Source organism: Lepisosteus platostomus, chromosome 10 (genome assembly GCF_059453375.1).
Source record: "Lepisosteus platostomus isolate fLepPlt1 chromosome 10, fLepPlt1.hap1, whole genome shotgun sequence".
NCBI classification, from domain to species: Eukaryota; Metazoa; Chordata; class Actinopteri; order Semionotiformes; family Lepisosteidae; genus Lepisosteus; species Lepisosteus platostomus.
The window spans coordinates 43408434-43433823 of record NC_142620.1 but is presented as its reverse complement, the minus strand read 5'-3'; the positions used below and the strand labels follow the sequence as shown (position 1 = coordinate 43433823).

At 39.3% G+C, this 25390-nt stretch overlaps 1 protein-coding gene and 1 long non-coding RNA gene across 5 annotated transcripts in view; one reads left to right on the top strand and one right to left on the bottom strand.

The window, feature by feature from the left end:
• The window catches only part of dacha (dachshund a), a 231922-nt gene that overhangs the window by 111324 nt on the left and 95208 nt on the right, over nucleotides 1-25390 (bottom strand). For all 4 annotated transcript variants that reach the window (XM_088649090.1, XM_088649091.1, XM_088649088.1 and 1 more), the window contains exon 2: nucleotides 19496-19611. In XM_088649090.1, the coding sequence (XP_088505216.1) occupies nucleotides 19496-19611 (116 nt within the window). The remainder of the gene's footprint in view (nucleotides 1-19495; nucleotides 19612-25390) is intronic.
• On the top strand, nucleotides 6444-8664 carry LOC148653752 (uncharacterized). The gene is made up of 3 exons (XR_015941744.1): nucleotides 6444-6703; nucleotides 7628-7732; nucleotides 8373-8664. It is a non-coding gene; the product is annotated as an uncharacterized LOC148653752 (long non-coding RNA).

Genomic DNA, 25390 nt, shown 5'->3' with positions numbered 1-25390 from the left:
ATACATTTTAAAAACATTTTTTACTATGAACTTTGTTACTATCTGTTTACCATACCAATTGTTGACCACCTTATTAAAATCTTTAATAAGAACTACCGAAGAACAAAGGGCTACTTTATACTGGCTTCAAAGCTACATTGAGTATATGGGTCATTAAAACAGACCACCTGATATTCCAAGGGGACTCCTATTTTTTACTGGAGTTAGACCACCAGCTGCATTCAAAATATATTAACTCTGAGCTTCTGCCTAATATACAGTACATCCAGTGTTGCCCCACATTCTCTTTCCTCACTTTTTAAAAAAATGGGAAAAGCACCTATATTCTACTGTTCTTTTTAAACAACTCACAACGATGTAAGATAGTATCTATGACAATGCACATAACACAGACTAAAGGCCGTACTGCTCATCAAAGGTCATATAAAGGTTTGTTATGTAAAAATACCTACTGGTTCTGAGTCCCCAACACACTGATGATGAAGAAAATGGACTTCCAAATAACAGGGATACTTAAACATCCTATTGCCCAGACTCAGAAACATAAGAAGTAATCAATATAATTCAGATCACAATAAGAAATGCTCAATTTTCAAAATCAGTTCCAAATATAGCTGAGAAAAACTGTTCAAGCAACTTCGGTTTCAGCCGGGAGCTTAAAGAGAAAAAAAATCCTTTAGACATGTTTCTGCCTTCTTTTGCTGACATTGCTGAGATTATTTGTGGCATCTTAACACTTGGAACACATAGGAGGACATAAAGGGAAAACTAAGAGGAATTTATGACTGAAAATAGGAAGCACTTCTTCATATGAAAAGGGTGATCAGGGCCTGGAAAAAGTGACCGAGCCATATTGCAGAAACAGATTCCATGATTTTCTTATTCAGTCTCAGGTGGTAACGTCTGTTTATAAAATCTGGAATATACAGTATGATATACAGAATGCTTGTATAATATTGGTAATATGCTGGTAATGGCAATGCTGTATAATGATGAAATGGCTAGATGAGGTACTGTACATGGATCAACTAAATCAAATGCAATCAAACAAGCACGACAGGCTTACTGGTCTTTTTGTACCTTTATTCTAAACACATAGCAACTGCCAAAACTGCACATTACAACATCTCTCCGAATGTATCAGAACAAGATTCTTCTCTTATTCCCATCTTTTCTTTCTGATAAGCACACACAATTTATAAAACTTTTCCACGCCAAGCAGAGGATGTTCCACACGGACGCCAGACTAGCCTTCATGCGAGCAGAAGGCAGCACGAAGTCCAGTGGAACAATTTTAATATGATTGATGAAAGAGGCATTTGCATGCCCCGTTTCAGAAACCAGTCTTCTCACCGTCCAGAATGATATGAGAAAGAAAAGAAGACCTGTTCCCTGTGGAAACCGTCTATAGGTTAGGAGCCAGAGGACTGAAACAATACTGACAGCCTGACTGGCTTCAGTTTACTGCATGGATTAGCTCGAATAGCCATAATAAATGAAACAGAGAATAAAATAAAAACAATTTTTCACTGAGTGAAGGTCTGACTTATAGGAAGTGGCAGCTCCAGTGGCCCAAGGCACAGAATTAGTTTTGCCACTCGATAATTTGACTGATTCACTTGAGTGGCCAGAAGAGGACATTTTCTGCCTGATTTCAATGTAATCAAGTCACCTGCTCAGTGATTACCCGGGCCAAGTTAACCGTAGTCCGCCGAGTACTGAGTGAACCATACAGTAGGTGAGCTTGTTTTCCGCTCGTATATGCAGAACATTATTCTACTGCTCACTACAGAACAGCACATATAGTATTAACTCTTTGGGCACCCAGGGACAGTACCTTAAATGACATAAAGGCCAAACAGATGGACATGTGTCCAAGGAAACAGTGCTAGGAACTCATGCAGCATAGTAGGATATGAAAATGCCTTGTGTGGGATATATTCACATTCACTGACTTTATGTTAGAACTTTTCCATTCCTCTTGCAAGAGGTTAAACTTGTATGGAATCAGAAATTAGAATAATTTGGGCTTCCAAAGTGTGATTCCGAATGAGGTTAATTTCTCAGGAGAAAAAAAAAACTTCAGGACTTGAGATCTGTATAATCAATTTCCTTAATCTGAGTTTGTTTAAGATGGCTTTTCTCTGACCAGGTCAGATCAATCAGGAATGAGCACTCCTGCCAGAACTATCTGGCAAAGAGAAAAAAAAACAGTTCCTCAACAGTTTGCGATAAAAATCCTACTTCCTCAATGTCTCATAACTTTTCTTAAATTAAGTAATGAGCATTACTCTTATTTCACATGAGATTGTATCACACTCCCAAGTATTTTACTATACATCAATCATCATCATCATTATTATTATTGTTGTTGTTTCATATAAGTTGTTCTAATTAATAACAAATCCTTGACGTACATACTGCAGCACTTTAAAAGGATTCCAGCACATTCTGTCCTAAACCTGCGTGAATTCTGATGGAGAATTAAAGGCCTTACCTTCTCTTTGTATCTGGAGAGGCCTTGATTAGACTTTACAACAGATTTGCCTTCTAAAAAACTTCTTCTCTGAATTGGCAGCCACCATATTTGACTGGCTGATCATTCAAACCTCAAAATTAATTTTGAAGAAGATGAAGAAGAAGAATTTCACTGCAGCCTCACAATCAATCAGGTGGAGACGCGAGAAAGATCAACTTCAGGTTGGACACTGTGCAAACCCATATTGAAACTCTTCAGGATGGTTAAGGGAACCTTTGATGACCAAAGTAATCATGTGTTTGAGGTCTCATTCAAAGAATGGCACCTCCTACATCACAGCATCCCTAGTCTCCATACGGGGGCAGGTATGAGCAGAAAAATTAGCAAGAACACTTTCCTGGCTTCTGAAAACTGATCATTTTAGGCTACAAGCTGGGAGTCCCTGGTGTCCACACAGCATTTATGCTGCACTACTGTATGGTTTACTTAGAGTATTTGCAGCTCTTTTAAATTAAACTGTCGCATTGTTTACACTATTTTTCCTACATGGGAGGTCAATCACCTATTTCACAAATGAGTAAAATAAAATGTTGTAAATCATGCATACGAAACAGCGCTCCATACTTTTACCACTAAAAAGCAACATATTTGCATTTAACTACACACACACATCCAGCAATAATAATAATTATTTTATATAGTGCCTTTCATGGTACATCATCTGAAAGTGCTGATGTACTATATGAATGACATTGTGCACATTTACGGCATGTCAATGAAATTCCCATTAAGACAATGAATGACCCTGTTCCTGCCATACTGGGTGTGCACATTTATAATTGAGCTTCCCGGCATTAATCTTGCTTCTGTCAGAAGAGCTCACAGCTGACGGCTGCAGATCAGCACACAGCAGCCTGAACGTCTTCAGACTCAGCCTGGCACTTTGTTTTTAACACTGTTGCAAGGGGTTGAGCTTTTTCAGCAAAAGTGTCTCAGGAATCACTCAGATCCACGGAGAAGGAGGCGACTAGGATGAAGGATAACCTTTCTATAACCTTTTTACATGTTGAAAGAGCATTTCTGCACTGACTTATTAATTTCGACAAGGTCACCCTTTTCATTTTAATTCCAGATTAGCAGTGCCAGATCGTGAACTTTGATGTAGAAAATGTGCATATGAGAGCAAATTTCTAGGCCTGCTTGTAAAATATTAGCAAGAGTTTATTGATGTATTATTGACATTAAAAAAAATGTCTATGTATGCTGTGCCACATAAGAAGCACAGTAGGCAGTAAAAGGTAATTTACATAGTGGCTAAGTTAACAATAAAGGCAATGTGGTAATGACTCCTTTCCTAAAATAGTGTACCTTTATTAATACAATAATTTCTTTTTTCCTGGTCTCTTATCCAGAGGAGTTAAAAGCTGGTGTCTTCTTTGTATTAATTTATTCCTCTGCCTTCATCTTCCATGTGGGCAATGAAAATGTGGATCATATATGTTGATGCTGATGAGAGCTGTGAACGAAACTCTTCGGACTGAAATTACCTGTAAGAAAACTTCAGCAGTGTGTCTGCTGTGTGCTTCACTTTGTTAAACTCAGTTGTTAAACTGTTTAAACATTTTAATGAAGCGTGGGGGCGATCTGCCCCCAGTGAAACTTCATGATCACCTCACCTCACACTGAAAATGTAATAATATCAGAAAGGTTCGCAATTGGCCCATTTTAATATTTTGGTAGTTAGTAACTACTGTAATTAAGCTGAGGATCTCACCCAGCCATGTTTTGATAGAAGCCAGGGTATCAGCTTCAACAACATGGGTATCCTGGCTAGCCAGTTCCACACTCCCTCAAACCTTGAAACCCTCTAGTCTTTAAGCCACAAGCAAGTACCTGAAGCCCATAGAATGGAATTCCTAAGGCCAATGGTAAGGAACGGGGGGAGAGCTTCATTAATTCTCATCATTGAAGTCACTAAACGAATCAGTAAAACCTTGTGTGAAGCCTGAACAAGGTTCTGGACACCTTTTATCACTGAGGAGCTTGAACCAATTCAACAGCATTTTTTTTATACTTAAAAGCTGTAAGATGACAGACACACCAGCGCCCAGTTGTGCAGCTGATAAGTCCTCTTTGAACCGAGATGTGGCTGTGAAGAAAAATATATAATTATCTGGAAACATCTGTATTTTGCTCAGCCCGGGTAATACTTTCACAGGTTTCCTGACACTTTCAAGCCTGACCTCTAATGCTTTGTCTTTTCTTGGCAAATATAGGCCTTTGTTTCAGTGTAACTTAATTATACACAGCCCCACCCTTAAATATAAGTATTCATGGAATATGGAAGTGGGGCAGGTGGAGGCTCCATTTCCAATAGTTTTTCCCATTCTTGCTGAGCATTAACTTTGTAGAACCTTATTGCTTTTACTGTAGAACTAGCTAGCCTAGATATTTCTGGAAATTAAAGCCCAAAAAAGGACGAAGTCATCCCATTCAGCTCTTGAAGAAGATCCCAATGAATTAAGCTTCTTGCTTGTGCTGTTAGCTGAGGAAAATGTATTTTGTTAACCTTATATACTGTATGTATATTAGTTTACATCTCACACTTGCATATCTTCATAAGCAGCACTGTACTCTTTGAGAAGGACTCACTGGAGCAGATCAGAACACAAGCTCACTGCAGAACACTTTCTTCTACTACATACTTTGTTTACTTCACTGCTGCAGCAGGTTGCATCTTATTTGCTGTGCTTGTCTATACTGTATCATGATTATCTGAGAGCCTATTTGTTTTTAAGTTTATGCTGTATCCTGCAGTCTGTTACACAGTACTTATAATTGCTCTCTTACTTATTTACAGTAACCTGCATTTTTACATTCCAATTTACATACTGCGATTCCACTCTTAACTGTAAGTCACCTTGGAAAAAACTGTCAGCCAAACTAATAATAATGTAAAGCAAAAAGGGCCTTTTTAGTGGACTCTGTGAAGCAGCATTTGTCTTACAAAGGATTTTTCACTCTAACTGAAATCCCATTATAATGTAAAGGTGTGTTAATTGCATGAAATGACCTTCAGTTCGTGTCAATCATTTATCAGATTCACTGATATAACAACTTCCTGATATTGAGCTGTTCAGTTGTTGCATCAATAGAACGCTCATTTAAAATTCATGACCTCAGCTCATTCAAGTTGCAAAGTTTGCAGGAGTGAACCTAAGTGTTTGAGGGCTTTTTGTAGCCCATGAGCCGAGAGTCGTAAGATTTAGTGTCAGTGGATGCCCTTGTTTATAGTCTTAATCATTGGCTTTGCAAGCAAAATCAGGCATTTTCACAAATATGAGCAGGAGCATGTCTCCCAGTGACAGTGTAAGCTGTGGATGTCACACCACATCATGAAAAAGAATGATCTGAACCTCGGCTTTGCACAGATGAGCAAGATACATACAGTACACACATCATACAGTATGGTCAACCACAGAAAATAAGCTTGCACCTTTCAGCAGTGAATACAAATGTTCTGACAGCTAATGATACTGTTCAGGAGAAAAAAAAGAAAGTGCCTCTTTTCAAAAGGTCACATAACAAAATAGTTATACTGCATTTTAAAAGTGTTATAAAAGACAGGGCAGACAGCAAAGATTAAATATGGCCTGTGGCCTCTCTGCCTCTCTGCCTCTCCTCTCTCCCAGCTTTTGTTCTTCTGTGCTATTTAATCTTTGCCGTCTGCCCTGTCTTTCTCACACCTGAAGAAGGCTTCGCCGCCGAAACGTTGTGTTTTCTCTCTTCTCTTTTCATCTGGGAGAAGGCTGACCTCGCGGCCCCAGGGGCTTGCAGGCACTGGGCCGTGCAGACGCTGGGGGAGTGCAACGGCACAATAAGAATCAGCCGCTCACCCCTCTGGGCTGGCTTCCTCTGCTGCCGAGCTCAGTCCCTCCCTCTGTCAGGCAGCCTGAATAGGGTACATCTCGCTCGCTGTGTACGACAAGAGCTAATCCATCCTGTGATGGCAAATTTCCTTAATCCACATCCCGGAGGCGAACGCTGGGGCGGTGGCACTGGGAGGATTATTTCTCCTAATCCACCGCAAACACCGGCCGCCCCCTTTCCTTAAGCCCTAGAGCACCAGGAAAGGCATGAGTGAGGAAACGGGGCTGGAGGAGGCGTCTTTCCTGCGCACCGCCAGAGGTTCTACACATGTCCGGAAAGAGTGAAGATGGCTTGGTATGAACGCATTTTAGTATTTAATTACAGATGATCTCAACATCTGTACTAAAAATAATACAAATAGTTACCAAGAAGGATTAGTTAAATAAGGACAGAATGACAGATGCACAACCCCAACATGCAAACAGACCTACTGGAAGTAGGTAGGCAGACTGTAGAGATAAGTTATTCTCTTATAGTTTATGGAGGGAGTTAAATGCAGCAGAATAAAGGGTATAAATATTCATACAGTATCTCTTCATCCAATCACAACACTATAGGAGATGGAAGTTTACTTAACTTGTGTCTTCTGACTTCTGAAACCAGTGACATTCACATATACTGTATATACAGAATTCACAAAAACATACTGTACGCATGCATATATACACCTGTACCACTAGTCAGTTAGCTACACCACACTGATCAGCCCTAATAACAGTGACATACTGTACTGTAGCTGTCTCTGGCTGCTAACGGTTCATGTGTAAAAAGGCCGAAAGTAAAGTCAAGAGACACTTCCAACTCCTACTGCATTGTAACTGAAAAAAGACCTAATTAATATTCATATCTGGAATTCATTTATTGATATTTTAACGCACCAATTGACAATTTGTGAAAGCTTAAGAGAAGGCATGGAGCTTGTGGGATAAACGACGGCTTCAGCACAACTGATATAAAAGAAATTAACTGCTCCTTCCATTGCTGTAATTGCTATTAACTACTATTCCCCTACTGTGATTTGTAATAATCAGCAGTGAACAGACATGGCAAACTGTAATTGCTGCAATGTTTGATTTTCATTTAACAACTATTATATTAGTAAACGCTTTTTTTTTTGAGGACGTGTGTGGAGGGGATTGTCTACAGTACTTCAGGGTTGCTAGCTGTCTGCATGATAAGAGTAAAGGAACTGGGCTGCCTTTTGTTTTGATTATACAGATCAGCAAGATACAGACAGCTATTTACAAAAGAATTCAAAGTTCGACTGAGGAGCATAATCTCTAAAACAGAAGTGACAAAAAACGTCAGTTTGTGAAAACCTTTGTAAGTATATTTTTTGATCCTCTTGAATATGAAAAGAAGGAAGCACACACCTTCCACTTGGACGTAAGAGATGCCGTCACTCATGTCTGGAGTTGAAAAAGGCAGTTGGCCAGTGCTGAGAGCTTTGATATTTGTCTCTAAATTTCCTAGGTGAAATTAACAACAAACAGTACAAACAGGCACCAAACTGGCTTGTTTCCCTCTCAACATCTGACAGCATTTATATTTCGCCTACTAGGGTATCATTTCTGTTTTCAACCTGCTGCAAACACAAGTCAACACCAGCGAGAGGTTACCAAATGTAAAAGATAAGAAAAAAGCAAAGGATATTTAAAAGATTGGTTTGATGCAGAGGAAATATATATTCGTGCAGTGAGAAATTACTTTTTGTTGCCGTATTCTCCTGCACCCCATACTGTTGACTGTCACTGTTGAGCCCTGCTTCAGTTCTGTTTTGTCTTTATGCCCTCAGAGCACACACTGTCATTTCTCTTGGCAATATAAACTCATAAGTGGTCCAGGCAACAGCTCTGAATACACTTGATGATAGACTACATAACTTCTGAATATTAAAAATCGCAAAAACTTCATTAAAAAGGATCGAGGCCACTACTCAACTCAACTTTTTTTTTTCTTTCAGGACTGGCGATTCCTTGGTTTGCATCTCAGTCTCAGCATTTTATCAGCAAAATGTATTACCTGCTGTATATCTGTGGCAACCCACTGCCAACTATAGTTTGTTCTCGTAAACAAAGAAAATAAGCCTGACTTTCAGTTTATGGTATTTCCATGAGCAGAGGCTGTTGGAATGTTGTTAATGTATAATTGAACTGTACATAAACAGTCTTGCAGCTGTCTGTTTTAAGGTTTGGAAAGTAAATTTTGAGCAACACTACATTACATTAAATTGCTATCTGAAAATAATAATGCAATGCTATAATTTCTGAATTTTTCTTTAATCGGAGTTACAAAAACAAGAAAATGCTTTCTTACATCTGTCTTAAACTTTACTTGGTACCAGATCCGAAGCTCCTTAATATATAGCTGTTAGTCTAGAAAATTGAAAAACCTTAAAATTCAATCACATTTGTACCACACAAGGTCTGGATTTCTAAAAACGTAGTGGAGCAAGAGGCTAAATATTTCTCCAACACAATACAGTATGGCTGCCGTGCTTTGAAACTGTGGACCATCCATGAAACGATTTAAGACATACCATAACTGTTTGCTTTTTTGTCAATGAAAACAAAAGAGAGAATTAACATAGAACATGCACATTTCTTTGCAGGGAAAGTAACCTTTAAAAACCTAAAAACACAGGAGAAGGTTTACTCAGTGTCATAATATCTCATTATACTGCATCTCTTCAATCTCACTTTAAATCAACTTTAAAAGGGTTCCTCTTGTCAGCAAGGACACAATTGCCCCATCTAATACAATTTACTGATTCATTTGATTATGTGTTTCTTTATAGTAAATTGGTTGTGTTGGCTGCATCAAAGGGTCACAACAAAAAAGCATTTATTCAGCACATTTCTTTGTGAGGGATCTGGTGTGCTTGACCAATGGCTTTATGCACAGCCAGACAGGAAGCTTGGAAATTTAGTCACCTGATGAAGACCTTTGCACAACACTCTTAAATACTAATCTACTGTATATCAGAATGATATTTGATTGGCCAGGGGATTGAACACCATCGCTGTATTTGGAAGAATCCGTTCCTCTGTGAAAGAGAGATGTTCACCTCTTTCTTGTTTTTGGTAAAAAAAGGAAACTGTTCATTGTATCCTGAACAAAATATGGAGATTAAATTCATCACTCCATATTCTAACTGCTTCATCTAATTCAGGGTCAGTAGGTGCCGGAACCTATCACTCCAAGCAATGGGAAAAAGGCAGGGGACACCCTGGACAGAATGCAAAACCATCACACAAGGCACACACAGACACAAACAGACATGCACTTGCACAGTTTTCCCAGAACCCAATTGACCTAGCAGTAGATGGTCAGATTAAAATAAAATAGTAAAATAAAAAAACCCATAAATGGTATTTAAGTCTGAAAAAAAGCATAGAAGGTGTTTCAAAAATACAGCCCTTCTGAAACCTATTGAGCTGATGTCACAGAAGGGCTGACAATATTCACGAAGGTCGTTCATGACATGATTACTGCCTGACATCCTCCTTGTCATCTGTGCTCAGAGCACAATGCGTGTGTGGCAGTGCTCAAAGCTTTCATGTCCATATCCTGTATTCCGCTACACAACTGTCTCAGGTCTCAGCAGCACTGCATTTTCAGCACCAGCATTTGAAACTCATATGGGACGTTTTAGTTCAATTTTATAAAATAAGAGGAAAAAATGCATTCTTTAAAGTTTTCTCAGAGAAAGCAAAAAGAAATGAGAAATTTACCAAAGCTGCTACAGGTTATACATCACAGAAGTGCCACAGATTTCTCCAAGATTTCTCTGGTTTAAATACATTTTCTACAAGAAACGAGGTGGGACCGAACTATAGATTTACAAAATTTATCAATCAAAACCTCTCATCAAAAGGGAATGACTGCAATTAATGCACAATTAATATTTTTGAAAGATGAAAAATGTGGGCATTTAACAGTCCTATAGGGAAGGATTCTCAAGGATCATAATTGTGGGCTATCCTGGTTCTAAATTGTCTGGATTGCGATAGCTGTGTTCTTTACAGTGGCCAACTGCACACCGCATGGAAGTGGCACTCCTTCCTCAAAGCGGGCTGATTAATATGCCGGATGAGCGCTGCAGTCCATATGTCACGAAATCGGCTTCCATGAGTTATTTAATCAAACTTACGTTACCACAAAGTTAACCCTTCAGAAGAATGCCAGTGTGGTGCCTTCCATGCTTCTGTGTTGTATAACTGCTAGATTGTTTATACGATTAACAACAGTAACACTTAAAACACTGAAGGTGTTGGTGATAGTTTCTGCTAAGCATCATTAGGAACACGTATACATTGAGATTTTAGAAGTACCTTGTTCAGCTGTTATTCATAGAAAACATTCAGCCAGATTTCAGATACGTTTATGGTTATTATATCAAACTTTGAAAATGTAATTTTTATTAGTTGGGTTATTATCGTCACCATTACCGGTATATTATATTTTGTATACATACCTAACAGCCTCTGATACATTAGAAAATCATTGACAGTTTCACACATTCCATCACAAAATCAATACAATATTGAAGACATCAACATTTCGCCATTTCGCTCCTATAGTGTAAGACTGGAACAGTTTAATCTCCGGGTGCTGGGAGAATTCTCCTATTATAATGGTCGCACAGGTCGATAATTCTGTATTTGTCATGTAATGTTAGCCAACACTCTTCTAGAAAATCGGGCCAGATGAATCCCTCAGCACATGTGAAGTCATTTTCAGTTATATCACTTTCTTCCATTGTTTACACCTGTTACAAAATCTCTCCCACACACATCTTTCAGACAAAAAAGTTTTTACCTATTTCAGTTGAATAATTTCATTTTGTCTGAGCTGACAGGATGATGAAATACCATAGGTATAGCATTGTGGAATCATGAGCAGACGTCATTACGAAAGCTGTACTGTCTAACAGTCATTGTTACATACTATATGACAATACCAGTTTGCTTTCAGTATCTAGCAGATGAAAGCAGAACCATATGGACACATTCAGGTTTCTCTTTTGAACTTTTTAATAGAAAATTATAATTTACTTGGTGCTTCCCAAATGAAGCACTAGGTAAAAGCTCCCACATGAACTCTACACCCCAGAGATAGCCAGTTCAAATCTTTCATGCATTACAAGCTGACTGAGGGCACCATGAAAACCTGGGAAATCTTTGGCTTATTATACACCAGCAATCCCGTTTTGCTTATCAAGTTCCTGCACATTTGTAGCCCCATAAGTGAAGTTAAGAGGTCACTGTCAGAATCACGATGCTGTACCCAATTAAATATAGGAGGCTGGATGGTAAAGCTGTGATAATGACAATGCTAAACTAAGAGAACTGTAAAAAAAACATTTGTTTTGTCTATTCTGGAAAATATGAAGGCAATGTGTTGTTTAACTAACCTACAATCAGGAAGTTAGTAGGGTTTAGTGCATACTATGATATAATTAGATTTCTAGAAGACTTTTTATAAAGGTTAAAAGGTAAAGCATTAAAAAAAGGAATAAAAGGTAATGTATACACACAGATCCAGGACTGGTAAACAAAAAGAATTTGGCGGTAATAGGGTTCACACATTGGAAAATTTAATTTTAACAAGTGCAAAGTGATCCATACAGGTAGTATGAACATGTCACACTGGGAATTCTGAGCTACAGAAAGCTACACGTAAAAGAGATCTGGATGTTTATGCTATGAGGTCTACAATGGGTTTATATAGTTAGGATTTCTATGTCCTGATGTCCTAATCAATAAGAATGATTTGGTATACAGCAGAAAGTGCAAAATTTAAATCAAATGAAGTTATGCTCAAATTTTACAATGCACTAGTAAGACCTCATTTACAATATTGTGTTCCGTTCTGGTAACCACAACACAAAAACAATATTTTAGTCTTAGAACAAGCAATAAAAATAATTCCTGGGCTCAGGTAATTTAATCCAAAAACATCAAATAAATAGTGTAAATGGTGTGAAATCAGGGGACTATTCACAACGCAGTAGAAAAACAACGACACAAGGTCACAATTCAAATTTAGGGTTGCAATTGAATATATTTAGGACAGAGAACAGAAAGCATGTCTTTACACAAAGAGTTGGGGGAGGAAGGAACAAAGCAGATTGAGGTTTAATCTGACATAGCATTAGGAGCATTAACTAAATTTCCCTGGCTAAATTTCCGTGTGGGCTTTGCACTATCCGATCTAATTAATCAAATTCAATTGGTGAAACACAGCAACTTCTTACTTCTCCTCATGATACGCTGCAGCTCATGACAAAAGTTGGTGCCGCACTTCATTGGTGGATGAAATGGGTCCTCTCCTATACATGAAGCATGTTAGGATTAAAGGCAAAGTCCACACCAGAACCACAGCAGCTCATCGGGCTAGAGCTCAACCAGGTTTCCACAGTGTTAAGCGGATGAGAGAACATGCGACTCTCCCGGTACATTATAAGAATAACCCCCAAGCAATGCTGGTCCCCACTTATACAGCTGGGTGACCTAGAGGAACTGGTGTAAAGTACCTCACTCAAGGTATAGCAGTAGTGTCTGCCAACAGAGACTAAAAACCTGTCAGTCATGAGTGTAAGGGCTTAGGCAAGATGCTCTGCTATCCAACTTTTAGAACTTTAGAAGACGTACTTGGCAACAATTATTTTAAATTAGTATTTGAACAATAAAATGCTGTTCTATACTTCAAGCAGTGTATGGTGTGGCTAATGTGTGGACGTTTTTGGACTACAGTTACTGTGTACAACCTTATTATATTTGAATAAGCAACAATTTTAAGCTATTTATTTTTTACTGCTATGAGAAATTCCATCCAGAAAGTAGCACGTATACCAGACCTTCGCCTTCAGAGAAAACAGTTTCCTAGTAAAATAATGTGTTCTGACAAAGTCACTTACAGTATACCCTAAATTGTACCCTACTCACATGAATTCTGCCAGCATGCAATCACGTACACAAGAAAATGAAAATTGCAAGTACATTGTGCAAAGATGGCATTTGTGACAAACGGATAAGAGTAAGACAATGAATCAGAGTAAGGTTTAAATAGTACACACATGAAAAGAACAATTGACTACCTTAATAGCTGAGTTCCCAACAAACCTTTAACAGCCAAATTTCAGGAAGCCCCAAGGTTTACTGTACATTAACTGCAGAACTAAACACAGTAGTCACAAGTACTTTGTCACGCAACCTCTCTGCAATACCTCTTCTGCCAGTTACTCAAACGATGTTTCATTTACTTTTCTCCTGAGTACCCACACACAAGAAATAATCCTCGTGGCCCTTCATTAATACTGAGACTGAGAGACAAAATGCTACAGGTAACTTTTTTTATAAAAAAACAGACAGTTAAGGGGTGACACACGGAAAAAAAAGCAAAAGCAAAACACAACAGTTAAAAACAATTTGTCAGTATGAAACGCCGCTTGTTTGATAGAGCAATTCTCTCTAGGTTTGGTTTAGGGGACGGAGCAGATGGAATGCAGAGCACAGTGGGATGCGTAATTTATCAAAGTCACAGTTGCTGGGAAGCAAGTCTCCTCTCGGAGTTGGGAGAGTTTGCACACGGAAGACACAGCACCATTAGAGCTGGACCAGTGCAGTTTGGCAACACTTGTACTTCTCATTAACTCCATCATATTAATTTATTAGCCTTATACATCACACAAGTCACTATGGGGTAGTCAAGCAGAGAAAGGAGAGCAGAAAACCCGCCTGGTGGTTAAGGAGACAGGGACACACACTACAATCAACTGAAAACATACACAAGCGAACAGGCCTGAGCACACCTTAATGTTTAAAGCACTATAATGGAAAAGAAAAGACATAATCAGGCCAAGGCCAAGAGTCAGAGGCAAGTGATGTAGTGTGGAAAGAATTTCAACCATACAGCAGCAGGTATGACAAGGGGGGGTTTGAAGCAGGTGTTTTCATTTAGGCATCCTTTTGTTTTTGAAGGGTTTAGGATCACTGGTCCCTTTCCAGATTTTTTTCCCCACTTAGTTGTGTTTAATTCACAGCGGTGGATTCAAACTGATCTTGAAAAATTAACATTTATTGCTCCACTTGTCAACAGACTGGAAAAAACATGAAGCATTAAAGTCCGTAAAGGAAAATGAAAATATACACAAGACTTTCACAGGGCCATTTTTCTAGTGTCTATGGAGAACCTTTCACCAGCGTCTATTCTTCATAGAAAAGCTAGTTTTCAGATTCATGCACTTATTTAAACATGTGCCTACTGAGGTAAGTCTACTGGGCAATTATATACTTTTATAGTTTGCAGAAATTGTTGAACTGATGCTCCAAGGCCAACACTATCACAGTGAACAATGAGGATGGTGATGTCGGGGCCCTGTCTGATGACCAAACACACTTAAGTGATTTAGTACTTCAATGTCCCACCCTAGCATAGATTCCTGCGACTAGGCTACAGAATTAAATCCACAGGCAATCCTGAACTCATATAATTTGTGGCTTCAGGTAGTTAAGACCTCAGCTTTCCAGGATCTAAATAGGAGTCACTTCCTCTACTTTTTGTCTGCCAAAATGAAAACAAAAGTAATTCTGGAGAAAGTCACACAGAGTGGGCAATGTATAATGGGTTGAGGCAGCCTTGAGGGCTGGATCAGAGCACAGTCCCAACTAAACAATGTACTGTACAATAATTAGCAAAAAAAAAATTAACGTTCTTAATGCATATAAGTAGCATTCTATGGGTAAACTGTTTTGACAGTGCCTCATTAAAATGGATAGTTTATTGTTTTCTGGGAATATATAGCCAGGAGCAATATCACCCTGAAACTCACAACTGGCAGTCCACTGAACCTAACCAGGTGTGAGCCTGGTCAGTACCTGGATGGGGGACCTCCTGGGAAAGCTAAGGTTACTGCTGGAAGAAGTGATAGTGGGAACGGTAGGGGGCTCTTTGAGTAGAGTGTAAGCAATATCTTGGGGCCACACTCTGCATTTCCAAGGCACACAGGTTGCCCAAAACTAATAATGAGCCAATTATTAGTTTCTGCAATTCTTTACTCTATGTGACTATCATTAGGGCAGAGAAAGAGTACTAACAATAGGAACTCCTAGTCTCCTGCAACAATAGTAAGAGCTATTGCACTTCAGTTAGAGAAAGAGTTCCACTATTTCACAGCAGTGCATCTCTTTGACCTAAATTGATTCAGTTTTACAGTACTGCTCTCTCTCCCACAACAGCTCTACAACAAGTGAAGAATAATGTTTTACAGGCCTAAAAGTATAAACAGAATTCCCCTACAGACACGTTATTGGTTTCTCTCTGCAGTGAGATACAACATTTCTGTCAATGCAACTGAAAAATACTTTGGAGAACAGGACTTCTTTTTTAGGTTCAGTGAAGACTAAGCATTGCAGTTTCTATTTTGGCTACAGAGTCCCCATTATATTGTATTGGAGTATACACAACAATATGTAGAAATACAAGCCACAATAAAAAAGCTTATTTTTCATAGAATTAAAAATATGGAAATGAAGATGGAAATGGTTCTTATGCTGTCTTCTAATGAGCCAAAAATGTCATAATGCTTAAAAATGCATTATTGGTTTAGTATGGGACTCTAAAAGCTTTCCTATAGAATAAAGAAAATGCAGAGAACAAGATACACTCTTGGATGAATTAATATATTTAAAACTACATAGCAACAAAATAAATTAGATGAATTCTGTTGTGCTTTGAAGGTGATCTTGCAGGCACAATTATTGCTATCCTAAGTATATAAAGTCATTCAAATCCTTCAAACAAGTATGAACATTTCTCTTTAGCAAAAGCATCCTTCTCCATAGGAACTTCAGATTTGTGTCTTTAAATAAATAGGGAAGGGCTAATTGCAGGACAAAGATGAAAGCTTTTGGCCTGGATAAGAATATAGCTGCAGTGATTCCGAAAAGAAATGATGGAAAGAAAAACTCATGGAAAGCAACAGTAGTTGATGTAATCCCTTTACTATACAGAAATAAAAAAATGAATGTCAAGAAATAATTAGCTCTTATATACAAAGATTCACGTCCTCTTGTCACCCCATGCCTCAAACTCCTTATTTTAGAAATGTACTCCTAATCATTCTGTTTCAGCTCAGGGAAAGTATCATGCACTACTTCAGTGACGACTCAAATAAGAAAAAAGCCTGTCCTACCCTTCCATCTTCCTCATTTAGGCAGATCGAACATGTCCATCATAACCAGTCCTCTTTCTAAGCTTTCTAATGGATCAGCTGATTCAATGCTCTCCAGCTGTGCTTCTCTGTTTTTATTGACGACAGGTACTCAGCCTTTACCAACCCATTCCTTCCCAGCCCACAGTCCTGCTCTGTTTTGTCCACACTCTCCAAGACTCTCCACCCGTTCATCACCCTCTCCTTCACCCTTGTTTAACTCTCCAGTACCCCTGGAACTGCCAACCTCTCACAAATAGAGCTGACCTCACAACTGTGCATTGCTCCTTCCATTCTTCACCTTTACAGCCTTCCTGGATTATAACTGAGCCACATGTGCTTTAAATGCAGTCGTCATCCCATACAAACATTTGTTTTCAGTTTGCTAAAATGATAAATAAATAACACATCCTGTTACTACGCTTATCTAACTTCATACATACTACTTGAAGAAGTCAATTTTACGCTAATAACAAAGGCTACTGGTTATTTGAGTTGAATTTGACAATTGGATTCTTAGCATGTATAATTTTTAACTGCAAAATAATAACAAGAATTTCAAACTAGCAAAAGCAGAATTGTTATGAAAAAGTTTCATGGCTGTACTGTCGTGGGATCAGTAAAAGGCACATAAAGAGTGCACATCAAGGAAGTGCTCCGGGTTCATTCTTAATTCACCTGGCCAGCCAGGTCACCAAAAGATGCTGACCTGCTCATTTGGAGCCCGGGACTCCCAGTAGAAGCAGACCATTTTTCCCGATTGTCAGTGGAGTTATAAGGTGAATCATTTGGCCTATAAAGATTCCTGCTTAAAATCATTCACCAGTCTGTGACCCAACAAACTTTAATCATGCAGTTCTCATATAACCACCAGCTGCACATACAGTAGACACACTCACACGACACATGACCTGTGAATGCAACAGTATCATTTGCATATGATCCTATTGACTGTCAATGTCAACAGGCATAACATGGAAAAACACACTGGACACATGTATCCTGAAGAACATACATTCACCTCTGTTATGGAACAGAAGACCAGTGCACAGGTGATCCAAACAAGGAGACTAGGATTTACATACCAAAACATTGAAAATAAAATTTAACTGAATGAAAATCAAACTAAATCCTAAAATGAAGTACTACAGATGATTTCTAACAATTTATTTTTAAAGGGAACAAAAAGATATTTGCATGAACTACATTAAGTTATGAACAATCTGAATACATAGCTACAGTATGTTGGAAATTCTACAATTTGTAACTTTTTCTCATGTCAACATGTATATTTCTAGTCCCGCTGAAGTTTTTATAGTTAAAAGACTGGAAATTAAAAACGCATTATTTAATGGTAAAGTGTGAATTTCTTGATAAGGATCTTATGGAAATTCCCAGCTAAATGAACACGCTGCTGACCTGAGGACATTGTTCCACCAGGAGAGAATTCTGGATGTTGTTGCAAAGCCACTTCTTCTCAGCTTCCCAATTTAGAATGTTGAAAACACAACTGTTTTTTTAAATAAAAATGGAGGTTTGCGTTTCAATGGAAGCCACATCAATTGTACTACCAATTTCCTCTTCAGTCATAAAATTAAGCTGTTGCAGAGACAGATGGGAGCAGAAGACCAGACAGAATGACAGGAAGGATAGATTAGTCTTAACGAAAAATCACCTGCCACCCCGTGATTAATTAGTAATACAAATGTTTCCTTCGAAAGTAAGGAGTGCAGATGAAAACAAAATCAGTATCTTCACATGCAATTCTATCCCAAATTTGGAAAATCAGCAGACTTTGTGAAAATCAAGAAAAGCTAAAGCCAAAGCAAATTCCCTGGCATTTTTAGAATATTTGATGTAATAATGCTACATGTTCAGCTGGGAAATGAAAGATCAAAACTCCCCTTTACTTCATGCAAGAAAACTTCACGCAAAGTTGGAAAATTTCTCAAAGCTATATATATTTAACAGATTTATGTAATGATCCAGCTATTCATGGGACTAGCAGTGGGTCAGGAGCTCTATGGGAGAAACTGGGCTGGATAAAACCCAGGGGAACTGCAGGCAGGGTACTGACAGTGGCAGTAGTGGGATGATACCCAGGCAGAGGGATGATACTCCAGCCGCAGGCAAGGTGGAGGTGTAGCCAGGAGGGTAGCAGGCTGTGGTGGCAACAAGCAAAAGCATCGGGTCAAATCAGGTGGGAAGGTCAGGCAAATATGAAATCATAGCACTGCAGATCCAGGTCACACATGGGGAGATGTAAACAAAGCCAGGGGGAGATCCAGGAATCACAGTTAAGAGAACAAAACAAGGTCAGGAATCCAAGGCAAAGCATGGGCGACAAAGCTAAAGAACGAGCTTGGGGATACAGAGACTCTAAACTCTGTAATAGAGCCCTAGGCAGAGTGTGCACAGCCCTGAATCACCCAGACAGGTGAGATGTTTACTGCCTCCAGGTGATCCGGGTCTCCTGCAGATGGTTGCCATGGCAACCGGTGCTGAGTGACAGGTGGGTGGAGCAGGGGCTGGTTGCCATGCCAATGCTAGCCCGCCAGGACGAGCCTAACAGTGTAAATGTTATATTTTCAAGGCAATTAAATTACATATGTGTCCATGTGAATACAATATACACCTTATGTATGTTATCTATTAAGAGTGGTTAAACAGATTGAATGTTATTATGTTTATATAAATATATCGTAATGTATATAAGCACATAAACCAAAAAAAAATGAAAATCCAATATTGTAACCTCTGGTGTGGCACAGAGACAGACTCTGAAGGACAAGTCAGCTGAATCAATATTAGTTCATTCCAAGCCGAGCACACGACAAAGCGAGCACTGATGATGTGAGAGATTTCATTACCTGACGGGGAGATGAGGCTCGGCGATAAGAGACCGTGCACGCTGTGGGGCAGCAGGCGGGAGTTCTCCTGCATGGCCACGCCCAGGGAGCGTTTCGGAGGTCGGCCCGGTCTGGAGCTGCATGGAGACAAAGAGAGAGAGACCTTGTAACACGCGTCGCTGCTGAATGTGACAACAGGCCGCGTGCTGCCTTAGCTTCAGTCCCTAAGCAATTCCTTTCTTTTGAACAGGAAGCTTTGCCTCTTCTGCTCTCTCAGACCATTTATGTCCCCAGTTGTCTGATCAGTCCGCTACGAACAAGCACAGAAAAAAGGCAGGAAAGGTGCCTAAGGTGAAATGTATCCCACTATACCACTGCTCACCCTTCGTTTGTTGAAACAGTTACATGGCAATACCTTCCTGCAGTTGCAAAAAAGACATGCTATTCCAATGAGTAGTGTATACTCTATACATAAAGATATTATAAGCCTCACATAAGCAATGCCTGACTGGGACCTAAAAAACATGCTCAAAAGCTGCTTCTGTTTTAACAAAGAAACAAATGTTCCAACTGATTTGGTTTGGGGTAATAGATTTGTTTATGCTACACAAAAACCAGCAAAGTCATCCTCTATCCTGTTTTCTATAAATACCAATGGCTAAAACACCCTGAAATATTAAAGAATTTTGACATTTTGCAAGTTGATTTAATATTGTTCTTGTTCCAATACCCTGGCCTCCCATCCTGCTATATTCTTGAATTGTTCAGTGAAGTTTTAAGCATCCAGCTTCAGGTTCTGAAATGACTTATGACCTGGTAAATAAGGTCTCAATATCATTAGGCCAGAAACCAAGAGAGGGAGTTTAAACGTTATTGCTAATTCAGGACTAATGTATACAAGTCATGTACTGTATCTTCTAGATAAGCCAATGTGACCCTTCTATTTCTCTGTCCATTATACCCACAGTTCCTCTGCCTCAAAAAGCCAGTATCATCACAAGATAGAACAAGGTGAAACGGCAAAGCCTCAGGAACTTGCTTTTCAGACATTTCTGGCAATTTCCAGAGCCAATAATCCTTGTTTTGTGCCCCCCCACCCCCCACTCTGAGGCTGAACTGTTCCAAGGTATATGCCAACTGACTCTGAATCATGTTTTACCCCTCTTCTTCTGAACCAAACACGGTTTTAAACAACAACTACATGCAGCAACATCAATGCTGCTGAGGGTCCATTGAACTTTGAGCTGCGTTGTACTTTGCCTGCATATGTGTCTTATGTGGAAGATCTGCTTCAGACACAACAGTTTCTGACAGCTGACAGCTTTTGTCTTTCCTTCCTTTATGTCTCTCTCATCTGACACCCCTAAATGTTCAGAATGCAGAAAATTGAATAAAACGCCACACAGTCTGGTTGACCAGCATTTTCTGTTACATTTTTAATAGCAGCAGTTTAACAGAACACAAAGTTCTGTTTTATGATGAATATTAAGGTAGACACCTCCTTCCAGAGGAGGAAAGCAACTTAAATATAATAATATTATCAACCATAAATTATACAGGTTCAGAGAGGTATTATCACAAGCGTTCCCAACTGCAATGCATACTGGGAATGTTTGTTTCTTGGCAGTACTTTATACTTGAGACAATGTTAGAAGTGTATTTTAAGCAATTTATTTTTTGCTTTTTTGTAGCTCAACAGATAGAGCTCTGCTTTTTCTTCAAAGCCTGATAATGTCACAAACAGGACTACACAGCTGGGACTAGAAACAAAAAGAAAAAGAAACAGCTCAAACAGCAATGTGCCAGTTTAGGACTGTAAGTTACTGGATTGTATCCAGCACAAGGGTGCAAGAGAAGCGGAAGGATTTCTGTAGCGACGGTACGTCTGAATAAATACACAAGACTGCAACACACTTACACTTAGTGATTCTGATAAGAAACAATAAATGAATAGAAACCTTCAGATGTACAGTTGGACCTAACATGAAAAAGGCAGCGACAATTCTCTGGAGATGACAGCTTCAGTGCCTGCCCCTTTATTTTGAAAGATAAAAAGGACAAGCTGAACTGAACTGAGAACAAGACTGCAAGAAAATCTGGATGGACACAAGGAAAAAAAATGAAAAGAATCCATTTTCCAAACACTATGTTGCCATTAGAACAAAGCCATTTCATTATGTAATCCAGTGACATGTCACGCAAGTGCTCTCGTTGCCTGCATGCCCAATGAAGCTCATATGAAGGACACTACTTTAAAGAGAATAAGTTCTCCACCAGGACCACCATTTATATCTTTCTACAGGCTTGTGCTAGTCTATGATTACAATGATCAACATATGACCATAGTAGGGTTTGCATAACATTTCTCACAGATAGCACCACACACTCACAGATGCCACAGTTAAAAACAGTGCCCTCTGGTGGTGGCAGTCATGCACACAGCTGAGGATAAGATGGATGATTCAAGTTCACAGGTATCTAACTGCACTTGGATGACTGTCCATTGAGAAGTCCCAGTCACTTTCAGATAACAACATCACACACAAACTCATGGTGACTGTAATACTGGGCCCTTTCAGCATTTACTGGTTGTGCCACTCAGGAGAGCCACTGAATTTTTTTTCTTCTTACATTATCAGGGTTACAACATAAGAAAATATAATTAATAATAATAATAATAATAATAATAATAATAATAATTGCTCACACTTATATAGCGCTTTTCTGGACACTCCACTCAAAGTGCTTTACAGGTAATGGGGATCCCCTCCACCACCACCAATGTGCAGCATCCACCTGGATGATGCGACGGCAGCCATAGTGCGCCAGAACGCTCACCACACATCAGCGATCAGTGGGGAGGAGAGAAGAGTAATGTAGCCAATTCAAAGAGAGGGATTATTAGGAGGCCATGATTGGTAAGGGCCAATGGGGAAATTTGGCCAGGACGCCGGGGTTACACCCCTACTCTTTTTGAGAAATGCCCTGGGATTTTTAATGACCACAGAGAGTCAGGACCTCGGTTTTACGTCTCATCCGAAGGACGGCGCCTGTTTACAGATAAAATCACTTTATTGGCCATATACAATTTCTTTTATGAGGAGTTTCTCTTTTTTGCATTTCCCAACCTGCTCCATGAGACACACAGACACAGAGAGAAGCTTGGGGTCAGAGGGCAGGGTTAGCCATTTATACAGCACCCCGTGAGGTTTAAGGGCCTTGCTCAGGGGCCCAATGGAGCCTGAGCCAATTCCTCTGCTGGCCGTGGGATACGAACCAGCAACCTTACAGCCACAGGCGCAGATCCTTAGCCAGAGAGCATCCACACCACCCCATCATGATGCTCCTTAATGCTATTCTTCTCCTGCCCTCCATCTTATGTTCTTAATCCACCTCCTCTTCTCTTCCAGCCTTCTTCTAATCTCCCTTAGCAATGAGCCACACATCCTAAGATGTTTATAACACCTACAATACTTTTACCAACCTCAATTTTTTAAATTCAATTTACCTATTGCTTGAGAAACAATGTTTTGCGGGAAAACAGTAGCTCTTGCCTGAACTACAGTAAACCAACAAAACCTAAAATCAATAAAGGCAATGCCTATAGTTCCTTTTGCTGTAACTGGGAACCAAGATGTCCAATTTTTTGTGCTGTTTCAAGTATAACAACTTTTCACACCTCCTCTAGAACTAAATTTGCCACATTTTACATATTTGAAGTCATGGAAAACAGCTGTGAACAACGGCAGGTCTTTAATGAAACCACCTCAAACGTTTTATCGGCTAGGTGACAGTTTTCTCGTCAGAGCAGCATTCCTTCGACCTGAGCCCTTGAAAGCCACAGCAGTATCCAGATATCCAAAACCGTGTTTAATGGCTCTAATTAATTAAGCAAACGAGGTGTTCAAGTCAGGGAGAACAATAACCAAAAATAATGCATAGCACACAAGTGCCTACAAAATGGGGTATTTACATACAGAACGGACAAAAAAAAACACCTCTAACCGTTCCTCACTCAAACAGGAGCCATTAGCAGACTCAAAATTAAGCCCACCAAAACCCAGAAGGGACACGTCTTTCCTGACAAAACACATGAACACAAACAGCTGAAATAATATGTATCAGCATCACTAGCCTCTGTTACAAGCTGAGCAATTTGTCTCGACTGTATCTACAGCTGCGTACATTCCCCCATTGCTAGCCTATTGATGACCGGCCTTAATTTCCAGCAACAGATACGGTATTAAACAAATTCAATCATCCAATTAGGTTTGCATTCGATACTGAATGGCATACAATTCGGATGGTAGTTAAACTTTACTTGACCCCTCGGCGTAACCTAGGCGAGACGCGTTATTATTACCCCCTAGCAACCCGACACCCCGTGACTTGTTGATGGCAAACCAATCTGCGCCCCGAACACACTCTGCTACATTTCTAATCCAATTAACGGCAGACATGTAAAAAGAGCAATCAGCATTAATCACATTTGTGGTTGCTGTAGCCTGTAACTGGAACCCTCATGTTATTAACTGCAGTATATGAACAAGCAAATGCAGTTTTATTGGACTTCATAGACTTCGTGCGCAGTGAATTGCAAGGGCTTTTATTCATCTATCTTTTTCTTTATTGTTTATGTGTTTTGGTGCACTGCCCCTTGGGAAGCTTGGATCACCCAGGTCAAACACTTCCACAGATAAAACTGTAAATGCCCAGAGACTGTTGCGGAAACTGTCCTACTGAGTTTAAGGGTGAGCCAGAACTTTATCTCTGGTGATATTTTAATTCCAAAAATAATGTTTCTTTTTCATCTGTCCCTCTTTGTTTTCCTTGGGCTGGCTGCTAAAGTTCAGTGAAGAGGAGTGTGGGGAGATGTACAATATTGTAATATGATAAATACTGAGATGAGGAAGAACAGTCTCTTCTTGGCTGTTCTATAAGGTTTTTCAATTCCTAAGACATTGTCTCCCATACTCTGTCCATAATAAGGCCAAGTAAAAAAATGTGCCCTCTACTTATGAAAGAAAGACAGAATGAAGAACGTTGCATTATAACTGAAAACAGGTTGCTGTTGGAGAAAAACATTAATACGTTATTTTATCTGAGGAGAGTTTTTGCAGTAAATCACATTCACAGAGAAAGATGCAAGAAGCCGTCAGACTTAATCTTCAAACCTCCAATAAGAAATTAGGGACTTTATGTGAAAGGTGTTCCTCCCAGCTCTGTCTAAAGTCACTTTATCATTAACCGTCCTTACTTAATTCATGCAGAATATGAGAAATAGCAAGAGTAGCTGGGATATGTCACGAACACATGCTGACTTCATCAGGGTTCAATTCAATAAAGGCATTACAGATATATTATACAATAACACCTTTCTTCAAGCTATCTCTAGCACTGCGAATCAATATATAAATTATATATCAGCATCAGCTACGCCATATTAAGGAGATAACCATGTGCATCCGCTCTATTAAAATCAAAGCTGTTCTAAACTTGTCCTTACACCTTCAAGCTGTAATCAAGTGTTCCTCTTTTTCCGACTCTTGAAAGGAGCGTGTGTTTGTTTGAAGATACAGTCCACTCGACCACACCAAAGGGATATTTTTTTTTGCAACTAAAAAGGACAGCTCTTGCCAGCGTTCTGTTGTGCCAAACAAACATTTTAAAAATCTATTGAAATTCCTACCAGCGCCGAATGCCAAAAGGCTTCAGAGGAAAATGCACCAAAAAGAAAAAGAGAAAGTGGAAAGCATATTAAGATTAGCCAACATAATTAAAACTTCATTAAACAAAATTGCATACATGCCCACAGCTAAAAAAAAAAAAGTTGGGATTAATGTTTCATTTGCCATGGCGGCTTTGATTTTTTTTTTCTGTTAACCTGTGTGCATTGTGATATCCTCCCACTTTTCT